The 20,812-nt window shown below is 48.4% G+C and overlaps 7 protein-coding genes across 7 annotated transcripts, besides 1 other annotated feature; 4 read left to right on the forward strand and 3 right to left on the reverse strand.

Annotated features, from left to right (window-relative positions):
* The first annotated feature begins 1,616 nt into the window (after positions 1-1,616).
* Positions 1,617-1,854: a repeat region (Identified by RepeatMasker using a combination of RepBase library and repeat library created with RepeatScout).
* Positions 1,855-2,988: 1,134 nt separating this feature from the next.
* Positions 2,989-3,858, forward strand: UA08_00491 (hypothetical protein; the record flags this gene model as incomplete). The annotated part of the gene is made up of 1 exon (XM_020260303.1): positions 2,989-3,858. One exon carries the CDS (start codon positions 2,989-2,991, stop codon positions 3,856-3,858), a length of 870 nt encoding a protein of 289 aa, XP_020124080.1.
* A 582-nt stretch (positions 3,859-4,440) lies between these two features.
* Positions 4,441-6,991, forward strand: UA08_00492 (hypothetical protein; the record flags this gene model as incomplete). Its single annotated transcript, XM_020260304.1, has 7 exons — positions 4,441-4,533; positions 4,617-4,712; positions 4,796-5,111; positions 5,619-5,665; positions 5,714-5,784; positions 5,862-6,315; positions 6,383-6,991. 7 exons carry the CDS (start codon positions 4,441-4,443, stop codon positions 6,989-6,991), a joined length of 1,686 nt encoding a protein of 561 aa, XP_020124077.1.
* Positions 6,992-7,155: 164 nt separating this feature from the next.
* On the reverse strand, positions 7,156-8,342 carry UA08_00493 (Cysteine synthase; the record flags this gene model as incomplete). The annotated part of the gene is made up of 2 exons (XM_020260305.1): positions 7,156-8,153; positions 8,225-8,342. 2 exons carry the CDS (start codon positions 8,340-8,342, stop codon positions 7,156-7,158), a joined length of 1,116 nt encoding a protein of 371 aa, XP_020124078.1.
* Positions 8,343-8,720: 378 nt separating this feature from the next.
* On the forward strand, positions 8,721-12,276 carry UA08_00494 (hypothetical protein; the record flags this gene model as incomplete). The annotated part of the gene is made up of 3 exons (XM_020260306.1): positions 8,721-9,174; positions 9,234-10,846; positions 10,924-12,276. 3 exons carry the CDS (start codon positions 8,721-8,723, stop codon positions 12,274-12,276), a joined length of 3,420 nt encoding a protein of 1,139 aa, XP_020124083.1.
* Positions 12,277-14,263: 1,987 nt separating this feature from the next.
* UA08_00495 (hypothetical protein) lies at positions 14,264-16,397 on the reverse strand (the record flags this gene model as incomplete). The annotated part of the gene is made up of 4 exons (XM_020260307.1): positions 14,264-15,172; positions 15,275-15,981; positions 16,089-16,146; positions 16,242-16,397. 4 exons carry the CDS (start codon positions 16,395-16,397, stop codon positions 14,264-14,266), a joined length of 1,830 nt encoding a protein of 609 aa, XP_020124084.1.
* A 1,844-nt stretch (positions 16,398-18,241) lies between these two features.
* UA08_00496 (Proteasome subunit alpha type-4) lies at positions 18,242-19,311 on the forward strand (the record flags this gene model as incomplete). The annotated part of the gene is made up of 5 exons (XM_020260308.1): positions 18,242-18,272; positions 18,326-18,332; positions 18,384-18,436; positions 18,513-18,900; positions 18,975-19,311. The coding sequence occupies 5 exons, from the start codon at positions 18,242-18,244 to the stop codon at positions 19,309-19,311; spliced, it is 816 nt and encodes a 271-aa protein (XP_020124081.1).
* Positions 19,312-19,553: 242 nt separating this feature from the next.
* UA08_00497 (hypothetical protein) lies at positions 19,554-20,320 on the reverse strand (the record flags this gene model as incomplete). The annotated part of the gene is made up of 6 exons (XM_020260309.1): positions 19,554-19,635; positions 19,709-19,810; positions 19,889-19,950; positions 20,049-20,122; positions 20,198-20,241; positions 20,316-20,320. 6 exons carry the CDS (start codon positions 20,318-20,320, stop codon positions 19,554-19,556), a joined length of 369 nt encoding a protein of 122 aa, XP_020124082.1.
* Positions 20,321-20,812: the final 492 nt, after the last annotated feature.

The following is a 20,812-nucleotide window of genomic DNA, read 5'->3' on the forward strand; positions in this document are numbered from 1 at the left end:
CACGTTTACCTATCATTTCATGCGTCAATCAGACCGAGGAGTGCTATTGTACGCTCAGACGTGCAGTTCCTAGGGTCGAGTCTCCTACTGTCCATGTATTAATTCCTGCAACTCTATCATTGCAGATCCCGCCACTTCTACAGCAGTTCTCAGTCGTCCAATATGTGTCTAGAGGATTGATGATCTGAGTGCCTGCCACTCCAGCTTCTTCAGTGCAATCGGGGTTTGCACGGGGTGCCGTTAAAGGTGATCTTCTCAGCGAAACTATTGTCGTCGTAGCTCTGCGAGAAGACGATGTCGGATACCACTTATTCGTGCTCGCTCTTCGCATAAGGCAATAATAGTAATAACATGCCTTGCCGACGCCGGTATAGCCTTCATGCGCGAGTCTTTCAGGTCAGCTGGCTGGTCGATGAACTCCGCTCTAAAGAGAATCCCGCCCTCTTAAGGCCGTGACGAATGCGGGATGAAGGATGCACAGCAGTGTTCATAGCAACACAAAGAGAAACCGGGCCCCCTTTGCTCCAGGTGTGTCGTGGAACCGCCATTCACCACTGTAGAGAAGAACGAAAGGTGAGATGCACAGCTGTGGGGATAAAGGGCGTGCCAAGTACATTTGGACCAATTTGAGTTGATCAAGACCAGATCCAGAATCTTCTCGGTAAGCTGACCGACCTTTGCCAGATGAACATACTTTTCCTCACAACAACATGTAGATACCTTTGCCAAGCTGGTTGAAAGCGAAGAGCCAAGTCAGGTCCAAGTAAACCTCTTTGGATCATTGTTTCGCAAGCCTTCCTCTCCTTTAGGAACTCAAGGATCTCATATTCTGCATCTAATGCAATATCTTTGGTCTTGCGCTTGATATCATATGCTACCACGGCCATGGTAGGATAGACATTATGCCAACAAGCAGAAATAAACTCATCAAATACTTCGTGTCGGTTGAGTTCTGGGAACTCCATGTAACCATATCGGCGACTTAATTCCTCCGGGCTTTGTGTTGCAAGGTCGATCTCTTCGTAGGGTTCATGACCGTATACCATAAAGTAAAGAAGTGTCCCAACTGCAAACTGCTCGGTTCTAGCAGAACAGAGACCGTAACTGCCTTTTAATGGCCCAGCGATTAATGTTCTGGCCCATGGGGCGAAAACGCCCTCAAGGCATTGCCCAATAGTTGTAGCACGATCAAAATCACATAGTTTCAAATTGCGGTTCTGGTCCAGAAGACAGTTGCGTGGGTGCAGGTCATTATGAGCGAAGCCCATCTTCTCCACATACTAGAGGGCTGAGGCGAGTTGTATTATCCATCGAGCGATAAGAGCGGGGTCCTCATAATTGTTCACACGTATCAGACGCCCAGGAAAACCATTGGGGCATATTTAGGCATCCGTAGAACTTGAGCTCTTGGAGGAACGCATGCTCCTCTGCGTTATGGCTTTGGATCCGAACAGTTTTCACAAACGATAGTTGGACCGACTTTGTGCACAATAGACTTGTTTCCAAAGCCAACACAATCATTCTTTTTGAGAGTGTCGGATATCATCGCGCGTAGTCATTGAGAGACAGAAGTGATAGATGTTCAATGATCGTAAGAGTCGAAAGGAAAGTGAAGCTGACAGCGGATTATGACCGCTATTCCGAATACAGCATGTAATCCACAACCAACACCGTATTTCACAGAGGTGCACCTAATTGGCCAGAATAGGCATCGGATACGTGTCTTAGTTGACCCCTATTCTGATCATAAATATGGCCTCAAGTAACCCCCTGAATATTCTCTTTAGTTAGATATGCAGATTATATAGTATTCCCAATACTAGCTAATACAGCGTTCCGAATCCGTTGTTAGAAGCTCATCGGGTTGCGCTATACCATCTTAGGATTGATCTTCGCCGAATTGATACAAGATTACAAATTATATAACAAAATAATAGTTCACTTTAGTTGCTTAAATTTGAACAATGACTAAGCAAAATAGACACACCTCTGCATTTCCAAACAGCCCTGGGGATGCATACATGTATAACATTTGTCTAGTTGTCATGCACTACACATCCAACAAAAAGGAATAATCCCCGTAGTAGATTTGTCGGTGCTCAGTCCCAAGTCAGGTTAATTCGTATTCATTCAGGGAAATTTGTATCCAGGTGACAACGCAGGAGGCTCGCCCTTGCTCTTCTCATACCACTTTCCATCTTTGTTCTGCACCCATAATCCAGCAGCTATGCAATCATCCTATGGAACCGGACTAACAGAGCTGGCAATGCTAGCATTCGTGCCTATCTCGATACCGCAGCCGTTACATCCGTCAGCGGGGATCGCGTCTCCAACACTACCGAGCCTATGACCGCAGGCATAAGTTCGTCGAGTGAGGGCTCTCTTGAAAACAATCAATATGAGAAGATTTGATTGATTTCAATGACGAGGGAGAACCGAATAACTGATATTTTCCAAATCGCCTTTCAACAGATGCGCTGGAATGTCGTTTTCACTTTGGCTTTTTGTAATTTCTGACAGAAACCCATAACCCTCTCTTATCTGTGTCAACAGAGAGAGTTGAAGCATTCAGGCACACATGCGTGCAAGCTTATATATCAACTTACCTTTTGGCGCGGTGGTTGGTGCCTTACGGCCTTGGTTATCAACCAGTCGGTGGCTTCAAGTGCAGCCTACCGGAGGAGGAGGCTCTTGTCCAGGTTAACACACTGATTATCAGTGACATCAACGCGAAATCCAAATCCCTCCCCAATAATGGTGTGGAATTGGATTGTTTCTAGCGGTACATACTTATGAACATCCATTACAACGCAGTCATCTAGTCCCCCACGTCAAACCACCTCAAAACCCCCGTGTCAGCAACTTCAGAAACGTATAGCATTCAGCTGGCGGTAAGGTTATATCACCTGCAAGGGGCAGCTTTTGAATATTGATTCCTGGGATCTGTTGCTACTTGAATATACATCATCACTTTGACTTATCAACGCTATGGAATTCCCCGCTCCTCACATCCTTCATCCCCAAGGCTCTCACACCCATACTGTTATCCTCCTACATGGGCGCAGCAGCGATGGCCCTGAGTTCGCCGAAGAACTTTTCTCATCAACCGCGTCCAACGGTAAAAGCCTGCTATCTTGTCTACCAACCTATCGTTGGGTTTTTCCAACCTCCCGTGACCGATGGAGCACCATATTTCAGGAAGAGATGTGTTCGTGGTTCGACGCTTACTCCTTAAGCGATATACAAGCACGGCAAGAATTGCAGAAAGATGGGTTGCAAGAATCAATTTTCCAAATTCTTGGTATCTTGGAATCAGAAGCCAGATTGTTAGGAGAGGATCTTAGCCGCATCTATCTTGGAGGTATTAGCCAGGGCATGGCGACTGCCTTATGGGCGTTTTTTGCTGCAGTTGGGACACGCCGTATCTACGGGCCATTGGCTGGTCTGCTGGGCTTCTGTGGATGGCTGCCTTTCGCACGGCAACTGGAGGTTTCGCTATGTGACCCAACGGCTGCTTATCAAACCCCTGGTTCTCCTCAGATACGGGACTTAGTTTCACGATTTGTACTTGGTGAAATTATCGGTCATGAAGGGTCTCTGTCCCAAGAATATGCCGACGTCTCGGTTCTATCAACTCCCGTATCTCTATGCCATGGAGCAGACGATGCGTGGGTACCAGTGAATCTTGGGCGACAGGCATCTCAGGTTTTACGGAAGATCCTGGTCCGTGTCGAATGGAACGAGTTCACTGGCGCAGAGAATGATGGTCACTGGATCTCAGAGCCTGAGGGATTCGACCGCATTCTTCAATTTCTTGAAAGACCCAATTCTTGCAATGATCTGCGGGCCAACCGTTAGGAGAGGCGATTTTTACATATTATCGAGATGTTTGATCTGACCAGCAGGTCTTTCAACATGTAACCCTGAGCATATTAACTAGTTATAGGCTTTATTACTCCTTACATAAGTCATAGAGAATCAAAAATCAAATCAACTCAACACCGCGCACCTCCGAGGAGTACACTCGGGTAGCATTGTATAGTCAGACTAAACGCAATAACTACATAGCCATTTTGATGTAAAAGCCATTAGAATATCAACAAATATGAAGTCTATCAGAATTCGTATCGTAGTGTATTCGGCGAAAGAAAGTGCACAACTGGTCTCTCTGCTACCCGTACGTTTATAAAGATTTTTCCTCCTCCGCGGCAAACACTCAAGACTCCCGCGATCAACCTGCGCGGAAGATATCCGCCAAACAAGTCTCGGCTTATTTTCGGCCTGAGTCCAGGAAGTGTCGAGATATTTGTTAATTAATTCATTGATATCTGCTCTATAATCTCCCTCGGTCGAAAACAAACTCATACCCTTTGCAATATACCTACCTCCGTCCGGATATCCTCACTCGATCAAAACACATACTATTACTTTCCCAGCAACATGAGTTTCCCTGGCTTTCCCCCGATGGGCGGCGCCGGTGCGAACCCAGCGACTGCCGGCATGAGTGAACAAGAACAGAACGCGGTCAAGTTGGTGAGCTATAGCTATCTTCTTTCAAGAAAAGAAAGCACAGAAAGAACACTGCGCTAACTACTCCCTCCAATGGGGACAAATAGATAAATACATTCGCCGAATCCTGTCCGTTCAAAGTAGTGCTGTCTGCTGGTGGTGGATTTGTGCTGGGTGGTGCATTCGGTTTTCTTGGTGCCTCTGTACGTTCTCTCTCTTTCTTTTTTTTTTGGGACCGCTGTCCCTTGTTATGCAGAAACCAAAAACTAATTATTGAGCATTATAGATGTCATATGATACCCCGCTCACACCCAAAGGCGCCGAAATCTACAATCTGCCATGGCGCGAACAGCTCCGAGTTGGATTCAAAGATATTGCCACCCGATCATGGAGCTCTGCAAAGAACTTTGGATACATCGGTGGTGTTTACGCTGCAACAGAATGCGCTATCGAGGGCCTCCGCGCCAAGAACGATCTGATAAACCATACTGCCGCAGGATGTGTGACTGGCGCATGGCTTGCTCGAAATTCCGGCCCGCAGGCTGCTCTCGTGGGCTGTGTCGGATTCTCGGCGTTCAGCACTGCCGTTGAAGCTTATATGCGTATGCCTGGGGAGAGTTAGATGGTGCTGTACTGTCAGGCATCATGGGAAACCTTCTCCGCGGGGATAGACTGTTATATCGTTATTCACTTCTCGACATCTGTGTGAATATTGTCCTTTTTGTTTTCATTTTCCCTAGGGTTCTGTACAGGCTTTTTTTTGGAAGTTGGCCTCCTTTTCATGATACAATACATATGAGCAAGCATTACTGGGCGTTTTCATTACAGTTTGGGTTCTTGTCTGGTCCTGCTTTTCGGCCCCTGTCCACTCATCGTCTATTTGAAACATGTACATTAACAATATATAGAGTTTATTGCACCAATCAAGATGGGTTGAATTGGCATAGGATATAGTTTAGTTGCCTCAGGCGATATGTATCACGTGGCATTCTAGAATGGAGGCTGGCGATGGAGGCAAATGACGTCAAATCTTTCAGAATTCATCCATTCCACAAACATGTTTCACAAACTGCACAAAACGGAATGATTGAATGTACACCAGGTATCAGACCGTAAACGAAGAGATAATGCCATGAGTGTGAGTACTACTTCAACTGTATGTTCTCACCATCACCCGCATCTACCAGACAACTGACCTGATTAGGAAGGACGTATCGAGTACTCGAAAGAAAAGCCTCTTAATCGCGAACCTCCAATAAAGAAGCTTGTGTCAAGGTCAGTGGAGCTCAATTCCATATCAAAAGATATTGTGTGCAATCTCAATAACGCCTAGTTTCCTACTTGCTGTGCAGCTTCATCACTGAAAACAATGCCACCTACGACCGCAACCATGGTCCAATCCCTCACATCGCTGCCGAGGGCCACACGGTCACAATTGATGGACAAGTGACTAGACCGCTAACTCTCTCAATAAGCGACCTGCGCTCAAAGTTCCCACAGCATAAAGTTCTCTGCGCTCTCCAATGCGCTGGAAACCGCCGCCACACCATGCGCACGGAACTCAAAGAAGTCCAGGGGATAGATTGGCTTGATGGCGCAGTGATGAATTGCACATGGAAGGGTCCGCGCTTAAGGGATGTGCTGATAGCAGCGGGCGTGGATCAAGAGCGATTTGCCCGTGGACCGGGGCTGTTTGCCGCTTTTGAGTGTAAGCAGGTCGAGTGCCAGGACGAGAAGTGGTATGGAGGGAGCGTGGAGCTAGAAAGATGTATGAATGAGTCGGACGAGGTGATTCTTGCGTTGGAGGTAAGTCTTTCTCTTCTTCTTTAACCTCCACCGCGAGGGTTTGTGCTAAACCAAATACCCCCCCTAGATGAACAACAAGCCACTAAGCCCTAATCATGGATTCCCAGTGCGAGTAGTCATACCGGGGGTCGCGGGCGCGAGATGGGTCAAATGGCTAGATCGTATTACGATTCAAGGCGAACATTCGCAGAATCATTACCAGCGATATGATTACAAAGTACTCCCGCCAGAAGTCGACAGTTCTGACAAAGCAAAGGGATACTGGGATCAGGTGCCGCCGCTGTTGGATATGCCTATCAACTCTGTTGTAGCCGCCCCAGACGATAATGAGACAATCAGATTACCGACGTCAGGCAGAGTGGAAGCAAAGGGATATGCCGTTCCACAGGGTCACTATGGTCCAGTCACGCGTGTGGAGGTCTCGTGGGATGGAGGTAAAACTTGGGTTGATGCTCATCTGGAAGCACCGCAGAGTGAGGAAATAAGATCTGCGAGTGATAAATGGTGCTGGAAGCTGTGGAAAGCGTCCGTGCCTTTAGAGAAAGGTCCTGGGAAGATTATTCTCAGTCGGGCTACTGATGCTGGAGGACACGTTCAGCAGGAAACAACACCTTGGAATCTGCGTGGCGTGGCATATAACGGATATGGAATGTCGAAAGGCCTGACTGTTGTATAAAGTTCCAAGGTTCCGGGCATGAAATATTTTGATCGAATAGTTGAAATCCATTATATGTGTGATGGCACGGGCTAAAAAATGGGGTTCAAATTCTGCTATATTCACAACCAAAAGTAAATCTGCCTATATCTGTACATGGGGTTTGGCTCGCTTGGTTACAAGCCCTATGGTAGTACAATGTACTTTTCTAAATGTTTGGGAATGACATGTCGAAGGTTTTTGCTCTTCAGCCACTTGTCGGAGAAAAGACGGTCTGCATACCGATAGGCACCGTCACACAGAATCGTAACGACGGTATGGCCTTTACCCAGCTTCTCAGCGACCTCCTTGGCAGCGACAACATTCAATGCGGAGCTTGCACCAAGGTACAGACCCTCTTCGTCCAAACAGCGGTACACCATCTCGATGCTCTTCTCGTCGCTGATGTGCAGCGAGCCATCGACCAGATCAATGTCCGGTTTCAAGTTCTCTGTAACACGACCCTGGCCAATGCCCTCTGTTATACTTCCTCCGGCCCGCTCAGCGAGCTTGCCTCCGCTCTGGATGTAGCTGTGCAGCACGCTGCCCGGCGGATCGGCAAGGAAGCTTTTTACGCGTCCGTCACTAACTGTCTTCAGATACCGAGTGATTCCTGCCAATGTGCCAGCTGTCCCCGTTGCGCATGTGAAAGCATCAATTTTGCCCTCAGTTTGCGCCCATATCTCTGGCCCAGTCGTCTCGATGTGGGCCTGGCGGTTTGCAATGTTGTCGAACTGGTTGGTCCAGACGGCATTATCAAGAGACTCGGCATGGCGCCGTGCTTGGTGATTATAGTTCTGTGGGTTGTCGAACGCGACTGCGGGGACCGGATAGACTTCAGCACCCAAGAGCCGCAATAAATCGATCTTCCCTTGTGATTGCGTGTTGGGCATGTAGATTACGAGTTTGTATCCCTTCGACCGACAGACATGCGCAAGCCCAATACCGGTGTTTCCGGCCGTTCCTTCTACAACAGTACCGCCTGGCCGCAACAGTCCTTTCTCTTCGGCATCTTTCACGACGTATAGCGCAGCCCGATCCTTGACACTGCCACCTGGGTTTTGGAACTCGGCCTTGCCAAGAACATTACAGCCAGTCTCCTCAGAAAGACGCTTGAGCCTGATTAAAGGAGTGTTGCCAATTGCTATACCATCAATGCTGGTTAGCACTTTGATTGACTCAATTGGGTCTATTCAATGTCAGATTGTTTTTTACCTTCTGTCAGGCCATTGACCCACCCTTGGGCTTGGGAGACCTTGGTATTGTATGCTGTTGAGGCTTCTGCACTGCGCAGAGCCGCCGTCGCAAAGGTGCGTAGGCCGTGCTTGAACATCTTCCAGCTTGCCCAACAGAGGTGGGTTTATCTTAAAAGCAGACAACGCGAAGAGGTGTAAAGTAAAGCATTTGCTTGTGAAAAAGAAGCAGATCGCGCAATCCGGCATCGGCCAATAACCGGCGTTAGTCAGCAAGGCGGGCACTGCTAGCACTAACCCTTATCTTATCGAGGCGTGACTCCCGCATTGGGTTAGTCTTTGTTTACACCCGCTCAACACTTTCTTGTTTACTCCACGCAACGTCTTCGTCAGTCAAGTCGTCGACAATCGCAAAGCCATTTCGGAGGCTTGGACGACCGCTCGCTTGTCCGTCCCTACAACCTGGAGACCACACTACTTTGACATTTCCGCAGCAGAGACCATACGCCTCAGCCACCATGCCCGCTCGCGCAACGAGCGGCCCAGCGTCCACCGGCTCTCGAAAAACGTCAGGGCAGAGCGCTTCTTCAAAACGAGCATCTTCTGCAACGCCTTCTGTAGCGGTGCCCCCAGAGCCGCCGCTTCCTACAACATCGACACACCTTCGCGCAGACATTTGCGCAATTTTCGCAGATTCCCAACGTTCTACTACCGGACATAGAAAACTCGTCGTTCGCTTGCGAAAAGTCCAGGAGGTATGCTGCGGCATAATACCACCTAAGAAGTCCAAGGACGGCCAACCGGATGAAGAAAGAGAGATACCATCTAGTGACGAGACCTTTGGTGAGCGGGAATTCAATGTGGAAATCACTCGCTGCATTCTTCGCATATTACCTATCAAGAAAGCAGAGTCTGTTGGGGACCGGGTTATTCGGTTTCTCGGTCTGTTCTTGAACCATGCTTCAGAAAAGGGTAGGCACCCAATATCCTTAACGCTTCGTAAATACTGAAATCTAATGTGTGTCGTGTAGATGGCGAGGTATTCAATCCGGCGGATGTTGACGAAACACAAATGTTCCCGGAGACTCCCACCACACGACTGACTCTGGCCATCGCTAACATGGTGGTACCATTGCTGGGATCGAAGGATAGGGTGGTCAGGTATCGCTCAGCACAGCTTCTTTCGCATCTCGTGAACTCGTTAGATTCGATAGACGACGAGGTATTCCGCTTAGTGAGGACCGGTTTGCTAAGGCGAATTCGGGATAAAGAAACCACAGTCAGAGTCCAGGCTGTGCAGGGCCTTGCGCGTCTAGTTGGCAATGATGGTGAAGAAGTACTCGATGACTCGACAGCGGCTCTACTGGAGAAGCTCATAGACATTTTGCAAAACGATGCAGCTGCTGATGTGCGCAAAACGTTGCTAATAAACCTACCATTGATTCCGTCAACGCTTCCATACCTTCTTGAAAGAGCTCGAGACTTAGATGCTGCCACTCGACGTGCACTTTATTCCCGTCTGCTACCGACCTTGGGCGATTTCCGTCACCTGTCTCTGTCCATGCGTGAGAAGCTTCTTCGGTGGGGTCTACGCGATCGAGATGAAAATGTACGAAAAGCCACAGGCAAGTTATTTTACGAACGATGGATTGAAGACTGTGCTGGCAACAAACCGTCCAATGAGGGAGGGCCCGTGGGACAAATCTCAGCGCCCAATATCTCTGCTCTTTTGGAACTTTTGGAGCGTATAGATGCTGTGAACTCTGGTATGGAAGGCGGCGTGGCTCATGAAGCAATGAGGGCTTTCTGGGAAGGACGCCCAGATTATCGTGAAGCGGTCACTTTCGATGAAGATTTTTGGCAGGGCCTTACAGCAGAATCTGCATTCTTGGCCCGCAGTTTCAATCAGTTCTCTCGCGTAGAGAACGAGGGCAAATATGGCGATCTGGCAGATGATAAATTGCCCGAAGTCACTGCACTTGCATATTTTCTTCAAAAATACTCCGGAGCCTTGCTCGCAAGGCTGAAGCAAGCCGCTGCTAGTGGCGAAAACAACGAGGAAGAGACAATGGAGCTCGAGTTCGTGGTCGAGCAGCTCCTACAAATTGCTTTGACACTAGACTACTCTGATGAGGTTGGACGAAGGAAGATGTTTGCCTTGCTCAGAGAAAATCTGGCTATACCCGAGCTTCCAGAGCTATCTACCAAGTTGCACGTCGAAGTCCTGAGAAGCGTCTGTGGCCCAGACGCTGCTGGCGAGTCCGAGTTTTGCAGTGTGGTTCTGGAAGCTGTCGCTGAAGTTCACGATGCCATCGCTACGGAGGACAGCTTTGTGTCGGCTCGGTCTGAGCTGAGTGACGATGGCAGCTCTCGAGCAAGCCGTGATCGATCTATGACGCCAGCAAGCGACGTCCCATTTGACAAAGAGAAAGCAAAAGCTAAGATCCTTCGTGAAATTATGATCAACATGAAGTGTCTTCATATTGCACAATGCATGCTACAAAACGTGGAAGGCAACCTTCAGCAAAACATGCATCTGGTCACGATGTTGAACAATCTTGTGGTCCCTGCTGTGCGAAGCCACGAAGCTCCTATCCGGGAGAAGGGTCTGGAATGTCTCGGGCTGTGCTGTTTGCTTGACAAGGTAAGTTTTGAAATGACAACAGAAAAAAAGAAATTTTAAAGAGGTAGCTTGTCTTTCCCGCTAACGCTGATATCCAGACCCTCGCGGAAGAAAATATGACCCTTTTCATTCACTGTTTTACCAAGGGTCATGAGGCACTTCAGGTCACAGCACTGCACATTTTAGCCGACATGCTCACCGCGCATCCAACGCTTCTACTTCCAGTCGTACAACCCGACAGCGAGACAGTGACGCCGCCTGCATTCCAGAAGTCCCTTTTCAAGATATTCGCTAAGGCACTTAAATCAACCTCACCAGCTGATGTGCAATCGGCTGCGGCGGTTTCCTTATCCAAGCTCCTTCTCGTCGATATATTCTCACCGTCAGGCTCCAACGTACCGCAGGCCATAAAAGACATGAATGAAACATCCATCGAAACCTTACTTCAGTCTCTCATTGTGTCATTTTTCCATCCTCGCACTCGAGAAAACCCGGTTCTGAGACAAGCTCTGACATATTTCTTTCCCGTGTTCTGTCATTCTCGTCTTGCAAACACGCAGCGCATGCGTAGAATCGCTGTTCCAGTGGTGCGAGCTACGCTGAACGCAGCAGAAGAGCACTTTTCTCTCGAAGCGGAAGAAGACAGTGATGGCGACATTGACGAGAGCATTGGCGAACGAGAAACTAAAGCTCTCATGACTCAAGTCACCGGCATGCTCGTCGAATGGACCGACGAGCGCAGGGTTGTCGGACTTGGTGGAGAGAACATCCTTGCGGGCGGCACTGCCAGCTCGAGTGCCCACGGATACGTGCACTTAGCGCTAGTTAATGATATTCTTGAACGAATTCTCGGAATCAGCCAGGCACCCAACAGATGCTCCAAAGAAGAGAAGAAGCTCCTAATCTCCATGCTCAGCAAAGTATACATATCCGCTCCATCATCACCATCAACAGCTCCTGGATCGCGAGCGGGATCTCGCGCTCCCACCGAAACCGAAGACGCATTCCGTTCTAGCAACCGAAGCAACAGCTTCCGTGAAGAAATCGACCCTGAGCACATTGAACTCGCCGAGAAAGTCAAGGAACTTCTCAACGATGCTCTAGAGGAAGCGGCCACGGATGCAGCTAGTCGCAACGCTATCGTCAAAGTCAAGAATACAATCCTTAAGATTCTCGCCTATGCCGCCCAGCAACAAGCTAGCAACATCAACAGAGAAACTGGTCGCAGCACCCGAGCTAGCACTGTCGAAAGTGAATACACCAACGCCGGATCACGGCAAACATCCGTTGAATCGTCGGGATACGGCGGCCATCGTGCTGGCACCGTAGAAGTTGCAGTCGACGAGACAATAATGGAAATCGATGAAGAAGATGACCATGACGATAGTCGAGCTACGGTGATCAAGAATGAGAGGAATAGCGAGGAACCCGAAGAGTCCACGATGATTTAGATCAATCCCCTCCCGGTTTTTTTTCTTTTTTTTTTTTCATTTCTACTCTTGCATGGTTATATATAGGAGGGGAAACTGTTCTTTATTAGGTTGGGGTTGGGTTTTTCTTAGTTGACTTTGTATCAAGCTACAGGCTGTAGCTAATTGGATTCGAGGGAGGGTTGGGTGTTGTTGGTATGCATAATGATATTCAGTCATTTTTTCCAAGGTTATTTTTGAGCTCTCATCCTCGGACCTGTAGTATATGGCAGGAACAGATCAACTGCTGAAGTGAAACATCCCAGGAGTCAAGTCTCTTGTTTAGTTGTGTACTAGTTAATGAGTCACGTGAGGTCTGGCAATATGGTTGACCGTTGGTGGGCAATATTTTGCCTTTTTAGGATGGGTATTCCTGGACAAACCTGAGATACAAAAAGCTTTGGAAGTCCGCTCGCTCATCAGATGGATATTACATAGCATCCATTCATCATCTTGGTCCCAAAACCATCAAGCATCACCATGAAGCCAAAAGCCCCAACCAACCATCATCCCTCCATCATACACAGCGACCACGAAAGCCGAATCTTTCGGGGACCGTTCACGAGGAGACTTAACATGGCACACGCTTCTTTCCAAGCCGCAAACTCCATCTGACGATATGAGTGCGGGCGTGAGCGTCTGCCCCGTTGGAACCGGCCATCTTTGCCGCCATCGACATACACAATCCGAAATCTACTACATCCTAGATGGCTCCGGGGAAGTCACAATTGATGGGAATGTGTATCCCGTGTCGAAGGACACGATTGCATTCATCCCGGGGAATGCAGAGCATGGGATTGCTAATACTGGATTGGTCCCCCTGAGGTGGTTCTATGTTTTCCCAACGGGATCGTTTCAGGATGTTATCTATCGGTTTTCATGTGAGGAGGAGGGTGCTGTCAAATCGAAACTTATTAGCGAGGGTTTATGGGGGCGAGATATTGAGAGATGCAGATTTAGAGAACGTTAGGTACTCAAAAAGTAGAAGAAGATCCAGAGAGAAAAAGAAAAACAAAGCTGCCTTTACACATTTTCCTAAAGCTGTGCTAATTCTGTCTCTTCTCCTGCATTATGTCCCAAAAGTGAAAAAAGAGTTCAAAGTTATTTGTCCAAAAAAAAGAAATTAATTTCAAGACCCATCCATCATCCATCGCTCGAGAGGAAGCAGAACAAAAAAGAAAAAATAAAAAAGATACAGAAATAAAATGCCCCAACACCTCACCTACCCCCTTTTTCCTCTTTCCCCCCTGCCATGGTAAAGAACAAACCTCATTTGCTGTATATGTGTGTGTGTGCGCGCACTCGCTCACTTTTCATCCGCTCCATGGCTGCAATAGTTGAAAGAGAGAAAAGAGAACAAAGCATCTTCTTTTTTCTTGTAAACAAGGTACGTCATGTTCCACTCTATGACATTGTCAGCAACTCTTTTGCTGTAACCCAGAACCCATTTCTTTCCAACCTAATGCCATGCATCGCTCAAAAAATTAAACACAAAATATTTGTCCCACCGAGACCAACCAAAAAATTTGCATATATACCAGCTCCCACTTGGGAGGACATGGATTTGCGAGTCCTCCTTCTGATCTTTGTGCGAGCGAAAGTGTGTGTGTTTGTGTGTATGACTGATCCCTCGATGCATACATACACTCCAGGTCCCCGGAAACACGACCAAAGTCCAACCAAAAAAAAAATATAATGACTTGTGGCGAAAATGAACGAGGAATTCCAAAAGAGACGAAAAAAAAAGAGACCACGAGATCAGTGACCAGCCCAGCCAGCTCCATCCTGCCAAAATGCACCGGAACCAAACTTCCTGATAAAAATTGACGCATCAAACAAGGTGATACATATCCCGCTCTTATGCCAACGAAAAAGAGCAGACACACAGATTGCGATATTTGACACTTGAGGCAAACATAATTAACAATGTAAAGGGCGAAGAGAAATTGATTATCAAAACACAATCCGCTTATGCGGGTGACTTGCTGGTAGTAGCGCCGTTTCGACGGCCATGGTTGTCATCATTGACGGTTAGCCCGCCCAAGCCCGTCGAAAGGAATGCAAATGGGTCACTAGCACCGTCGGTCGTATAGAGATTGCCGTTTGAGGCATGCGAGTGGGAGCTGTGGTCAGCTCCAGTGAAAGCCGCCTGTGTCGCAGGATTGCCGAATGAAGTCGCCGAGTGAGCCGCAGTGGCTGAGCCATAACCCGTATTGATTTGGCCCATTGGTGGATAAGGACCAGGAGTGTTTCCCAAACCAGACGGCAAGCCGTAGTTGGTCGGGGGAGCCGCGAATTGCTGTCCAAAGCCTCCGAAGCCGCCACCACCCGTGGACGGGAATGGTGCTGGAGCAGGTGTGCCTGACATAGAGCCTGGTCCAATTCCAAAACCAGAGGGCGGATCCATAGGAGAGGGGAAAGCGGAATCAGCTACAACCGCTGCACCAGAGCGCGGGGCCCCGCAGCGAAGGCAATTGGTATTCTTTGCAAAGTTGTGGTAGCCGCAGCCCTCTGAGCCGCACTTCCAGTCACCGGCGCGGAATGGAACAACGCCATTACCAACACGCGAGTGGCCCATTCCGTGACCCCCATGGGGGTTCATGGGAGGCATCATAGATGGTGGAGCATATGGGTAGCCGTAAGGGTCAGGGGTTGCTCCCACGGCTGGGAATGAGCAGCGGAAGCAAGCAGTCCTGCGCTGAAAGTTGGAGAACCCGCAAGACGGGCAAGTCCAGTCACCAGGACGAGGTCTATTTTTGGATGGTGGGAATGGAGTCAGGATCTCAGCGGCTCGGTCGAGAACACGGCTGGAAGAGGGAGAAACCTCAATGGCCTTTTCGTTAAGAGCTCGGCCATTCATACAAAGACTCTCTGCTGCCTAAAAAATTGTGATATTGGATTAGCCCCTGAATAACTAAAACGTACGTCGTCTATGTCTGATGCATATGATATATTTGGGGAAGCTCAAGTTTAATCTTACCTCTTCGTGGGACGAAAATACAGCAAATCCGGTTCCAGTAGGTTTGTGTTGATCCGGAGTACGCAGCGTCCAAAAGGCAATGGGACGACCACCAAATTGAGTGAACCAGCTTTCCAATTCTGACTGCGTGGTATCATGTGGTAGGCCACTCATGTGAAGCACCTTGCTGCGCTCAGCCAGGAAGGCGCGGACATCGGCCCTGGCATCCATGGGACGAGTGAGAATTTCAGGATGCTCATGAGCAGGCTGGGATTTGCGAATGAGTCCTTTGAGAACGCGAGCTAAAGTGATGGACTCCTCCATGGCCCGCCGAGGCGAGGCTGGAGCAAGAGCTTGCAGGTGGAAAGGCAAGTTGTGCTTGATCGGGGCCGACGATTGCACAGGCTCAACCTCTAGAGCAGCGCAGATATTAGCAAGGGAGCTAGGGCCAAATGGCAAAGACTCCGGATGGTGTGTCTGCCATCTCTGATATTCAGTGCGAAGATCGAAGGTACGTGAGTGTTGCAAATACGGCGGGAGGACGACGGCTTTGTCACGGGCTTCTCGGGGCAATTGTACACGAAGGTCCCATGAATCGAGAGTCACGAAAGAAAACTCGAGGTTTTTTGAAATGAGGTGCTCCTGAGCGAAAGCATCAAACCGGTTGATGGCATCCCGAAACGTTCCTGCATTGCGTACGTTCTCCCACGTCAGAGTGGTCAGACTCGCTAGTTACAGAATCCGTCAGCCCGTGAAAATTAACCAAAAAAAAAAATAGGAAAAAAAAGAAGGCAATTGGCAAGGCCGACACGAGGCATTGGGGCTCCAAACTTACTGCACAGCGGAGTAATTGGCGTGTTGACTGGTTTGACGAGAATGCTTTCTCGATGCAACTGCACGACGAGTCAGTGGGCGAAGGAAAAAGAGCCGAGGCCGGGTAGAAGAGAGAAAAGGGAAAACATCAACAGCAGGCAACTAAGCAGCGTACCTCATCGCAGTTTTTGGTGTCGAGCAAAATCCATCCCAACTCAATGACCTCGGCAGAGTCCTTGGTCACGTAGACGCCATGCTCGTCGCATGTCGTAGCGACATGAATGACAATGTAGCGGTCCAGCTTGGGGACGGGGGACGGAACGGCGGCCATCTCTCGCAGAGTCGGGGCGAGGCGCCAGGGGGGGGTGTGGAGGGAAAGAAGAAAAAAAAAAGACGAAAGAAACTGCAAACGCCCCAGCCCAGAAAAACAAGCTTGCTGTATTATCGATCACGACGAGAGCAGTCGTGATCGGGCGATAAATAAATACAAAAAGAGAAAGAGGAGGAGAAGGAGGAGGAGGAGTGCGAGAGGCCCGGCGGGAGAAGGGAAAAAAAAGAAAGCTGCCTCCGTGAGAGCTGGTGGAGCGTTGAGGTGACCACAGCCAACTACTAGCCTCCTAGGCCCGGGTGCAAAAAATATGGAGTCCACGAATGCATTGATATTTACGACTGCCATAGCATCAAATCTAACTAATATTTATGACTTATTTAAATACGCATTTGTAGTTGTTCCTGGGGGATTCCCTCAGCATTGGGTGTCAAGACGCAAGAATTTAAAGAGACGTGTCCATCCACGGCCGTTCGAGAGACAAGGAGCCAGTCTCTAGATAACGATTGGTCTGTCAATGCTATTGGAAGAGAAAGAAGGCTTATGCCTAATCGAGGCCGGCGTTTATTCGACCGAGGGGGACGTTTTGGAGCAAAAAAAGAATGTGGATTTGAAGGGTCCCGCTTTGCTTTTTTGACATCGGCCGGCGGGAGACTACCGCAGTCGTCCGGGAGAATGTTTCCTCAGTCCTGAATGAGCACACATAATAAGCTGGCCCTGGACGATCAACTAGACTGTAGCAAAGCTTTCGTGGAGAGTCAATGGGATTGTAGCCGGGATGACGCGGCCTGTGGTCTTTTTTTGCATCCTTGTTCACCTTGTTCAGGGGGATTCCACACCGGTCGCCATTCAGCGTGTTCTCAGGGCATGAGCCAGACATGCAGCAGAGTAGCCCACGTTTAAGAGTATGCCATAGCAGAATGATAAGGATAAGGATACGAAGAAGGAACCTTGGAAGAGAAAGGAGGAGGAGGAGAAGGAGAGAAAGAGAGACTGTCCGAGTGGCCCAAGCTCTTTCCCGGCTTTCCCCACGTGGAAATTCCAGACGGAATCCGCGCTCTGATTGGCTCCAGCATGGCAGTGACAGCTGATATAAATTATAATCATTGGTATATAACTAACTAGTTAGTTAGTTAACACTAACTACAGCATAGTTATACATAACTGTAGATACGGTAATGCATATCTCGTTTCATAAGGTTTGGCCAGAGATCGGTTGGGCGTCTGGGTAGAGCTGTGCCATGGAGTCAGGGTTCTGCCAGGTTGCCCTGACATCCCTAGAGGCTGGCACTTACGATATCGCCAACGTGTCGTATAAATTCGCTTTCGCTATACGGGCTTATTAGTATGCTTAGTGATAGATCGTAATCATTTGTTAACAAACTATAGCTAGGTATATATTAGACTGTAATACGACCCGATCTGTCATCGACGCAGAGAATGCTTCAATGTCCGAGACAACAAGAGATAGCCTGCTCATTACTTGTTATATATTCACATTTTTCGTCCATACTCAGCGACAGAGATTTTGAGATGCGCAAATAATGGAAGCGCTTGCAATAAGTAGCAACACTTGGTCGGCAGAGCGCGCGTAGCCAACCGCGATAGACGCTAGACGCGCGCCTCGGGAGCTCCCTCAGGCAGCGGCTGCCTACCTGCCTTCGCGTCCAGGTGGTGCCTGCCGTCATCGCAGCTGTCCGCATCTCCTGTCCCCATCATTTTCAAGCTTGCTAACATCGCTTTTGCTCTCGGCATTTACACATTCGATCACGAATAACCTTTTGCTGTTATTGCCGATTCCTCCCCTGACTTCTTTTTCCATATAAAGAGCTCTATTTAGCTACAAGATGGCGTCCGGTTATGATAGAGCGCTTTCAGGTACGATAGCTTTACCACCGATGGCTTGAATCACTTGCTGACCCCCAAAACAGTTTTCAGGTAAATCAGTCGAGTTTGCTTCAATAGCTGCCGTTTCCTAACCGCTCCTAGTCCCGATGGACACGTTTTCCAAGTGGAATATGCTCTAGAGGCTGTCAAACGAGGTAAGAACTATACTTTATCATCGTCAAAATGCCATACCTCAAACATGGATTAATGAAAATCATGGCAATAATAAAGGTACCTGTGCTGTCGGTGTCAAGGGGAAAGATATTGTCGTGCTCGGCTGTGAAAAGCGATCAGCCATGAAACTTCAAGATACTCGCATCACCCCCTCGAAGATCGGTTTAATTGATCGCCACGTTTGCCTTGCCTTCGCCGGCCTGAATGCCGATGCTCGAATTCTCATCGATAAAGCTCGACTAGAAGCTCAGTCACACCGCTTGACCGTCGAAGATCCCGTGACCATTGAATACATTACGAAATATGTCGCTGGGGTGCAACAACGATACACGCAAAGTGGTGGTGTACGCCCCTTTGGAATCAGTACTCTGATTGTCGGCTTCGACAAGGGCGATAATGTCCCTAGGCTGTACCAGACTGAGCCTTCTGGAATCTACTCTGCATGGTTAGGAGAAGCATATCCGCTGACTAAAACCGAAAAACAACGAAAGCTAACCGGTGTCCATCTTTGTGTTATAGGAAAGCCAACGCTATCGGCCGCTCCAGCAAGACTGTTCGTGAATTCCTCGAAAGAAATCATAAAGATGACATGGATCGCGAAGCCACCCTTCAACTCACCATCAAGTCTTTATTGGAAGTTGTGCAGACAGGAGCAAAAAACATTGAAATTGCTATAATGGCCCCTGGCAAGCCCGTCGAGATGCTTCCTACAGAGGACATCGAGTCATACGTCAAGAGTATCGAAGCCGAGAAACAGGAAGAGGCGGCCAAGAAGAAGACCGGCCGAACACCGGGTACTGGCACCGCAGCCATCTTGACGCGGGCAGGCACTACTGGTGAGGGCTCTGAGAGCTAGAGTAGTGACGAGGAGTATCTAAAGGTCACATGTAATAGAGAAAGGGAAAAATTACTACAAATGAAACTCTTGATTTTATTGGTCAGATCATACACAGAAAGATTATTTTTCTTTTGCTGATAGACTGAATCCAGTACATGGAGTAAAAAGTAATGTATCTTAAAAAACGAAATATGGGCTAATGCGGAGTATCTGATGGTTCGTCTCGTCGTTATTGTTGTACACATTGGTGAAGTTTTGAATTATCCCAATCTGTCTGCCGCATCTCGAATATTGAAAATAGATCGTTCTGTATCGCCGCGAACGCGATCGTCCTTGAGCATTCTGACACACCAAGAGCAGTTAGATTTATAACAAAAAGAAGTATATTACCGTCGTTGGGGGAGGTTAAACGAACCTCGCGTCCATACGGACATCGTCACTCTCTACTTGCAACGAAGCCTGAGGGGTCTTGGCTTCTATCACGAAATGATTGTCACAATGCGGGCAATATTCGTCACTGGAAAGGAAACACCATAGAATTTCAGCTATTCTGTTCAAATAACTCTAAATATCAACATAAGGCGCAGTGGCTTACCTTTCCTCGAATTCGGATGTGTCTTTGCGAAAACATTTCTTGCACTTCTTGCAAGCGAACGTCTGCTCAGATGGAGAGCATTCAGTGGAGCCACTCAAAGCATGTCCATTGACTCGGGGGAAATTGAGTAGGGAAACCGCGCAACTGGGACTCCACATACCATGTCAAATGACTGTAAAAGAGGATGCTTCTCCTGCTCCCTATGACACTCGGCGCAATCGAACCATTTCCGGCCTGATAGATTTTGTAAGAAATTGCGGAAGCTTTCTCGAGATGAGAGTGGATTAAGGACAATCTGGAATAACGTACAGCAGGGCGAACGAATGGCTACCTGGGCGTTGAGGATGTGCTTGCTGCGAAGAAATTAGTGTTTATCCCTAATAGTTTTTTTTTTTTTCTTGCAGAAAAGGGGAAGGGAAATGCGCACCACATGTTGAAGTAAGCCTTGGACAATTCAGAGGAAAAGACGATATGTACAGCAAGAGCAGTCGAGGATGAGAGTCACTACTCGAAAAGCCTGGTGGTTATAGATGCATCAAGTAACGCGAGCGGAATCTTGGGTCGTTCCTGCATCTACCGCGGCCGGCGGGGAAGCCCGCCCGTGCCTTTTCGTGGTTGCCTGAGGCCTCGCCCAACTTCTTTCCGCCGGGGGGATCTACGCTCTTAGCCTGGCCGTTCTTTCTATAATTGCAGCCCCGTTTGTAATGCGCAAGCCCTTTGATCATCCCTTCTTTTCACATCCTTTTCTTTCCCTCTTCTTCGTTTTCTTATAGCGTTCGAACCAGACCTGCCAGATTTTTTTGGTTCCTGTGTCTTGCTTGCCCGCACTGTACTTGTTTCACATAATGACGACGGCATAGCCCTAAGCTGACTTCTAGCGCAGAGGTAATTAATCAAGAGCTTACCCTCCTCCACCGCCAGGAT

Source organism: Talaromyces atroroseus, assembly GCF_001907595.1.
Source record: "Talaromyces atroroseus strain IBT 11181 chromosome Unknown scaffold_0, whole genome shotgun sequence".
Taxonomy (NCBI): Eukaryota; Fungi; Ascomycota; class Eurotiomycetes; order Eurotiales; family Trichocomaceae; genus Talaromyces; species Talaromyces atroroseus.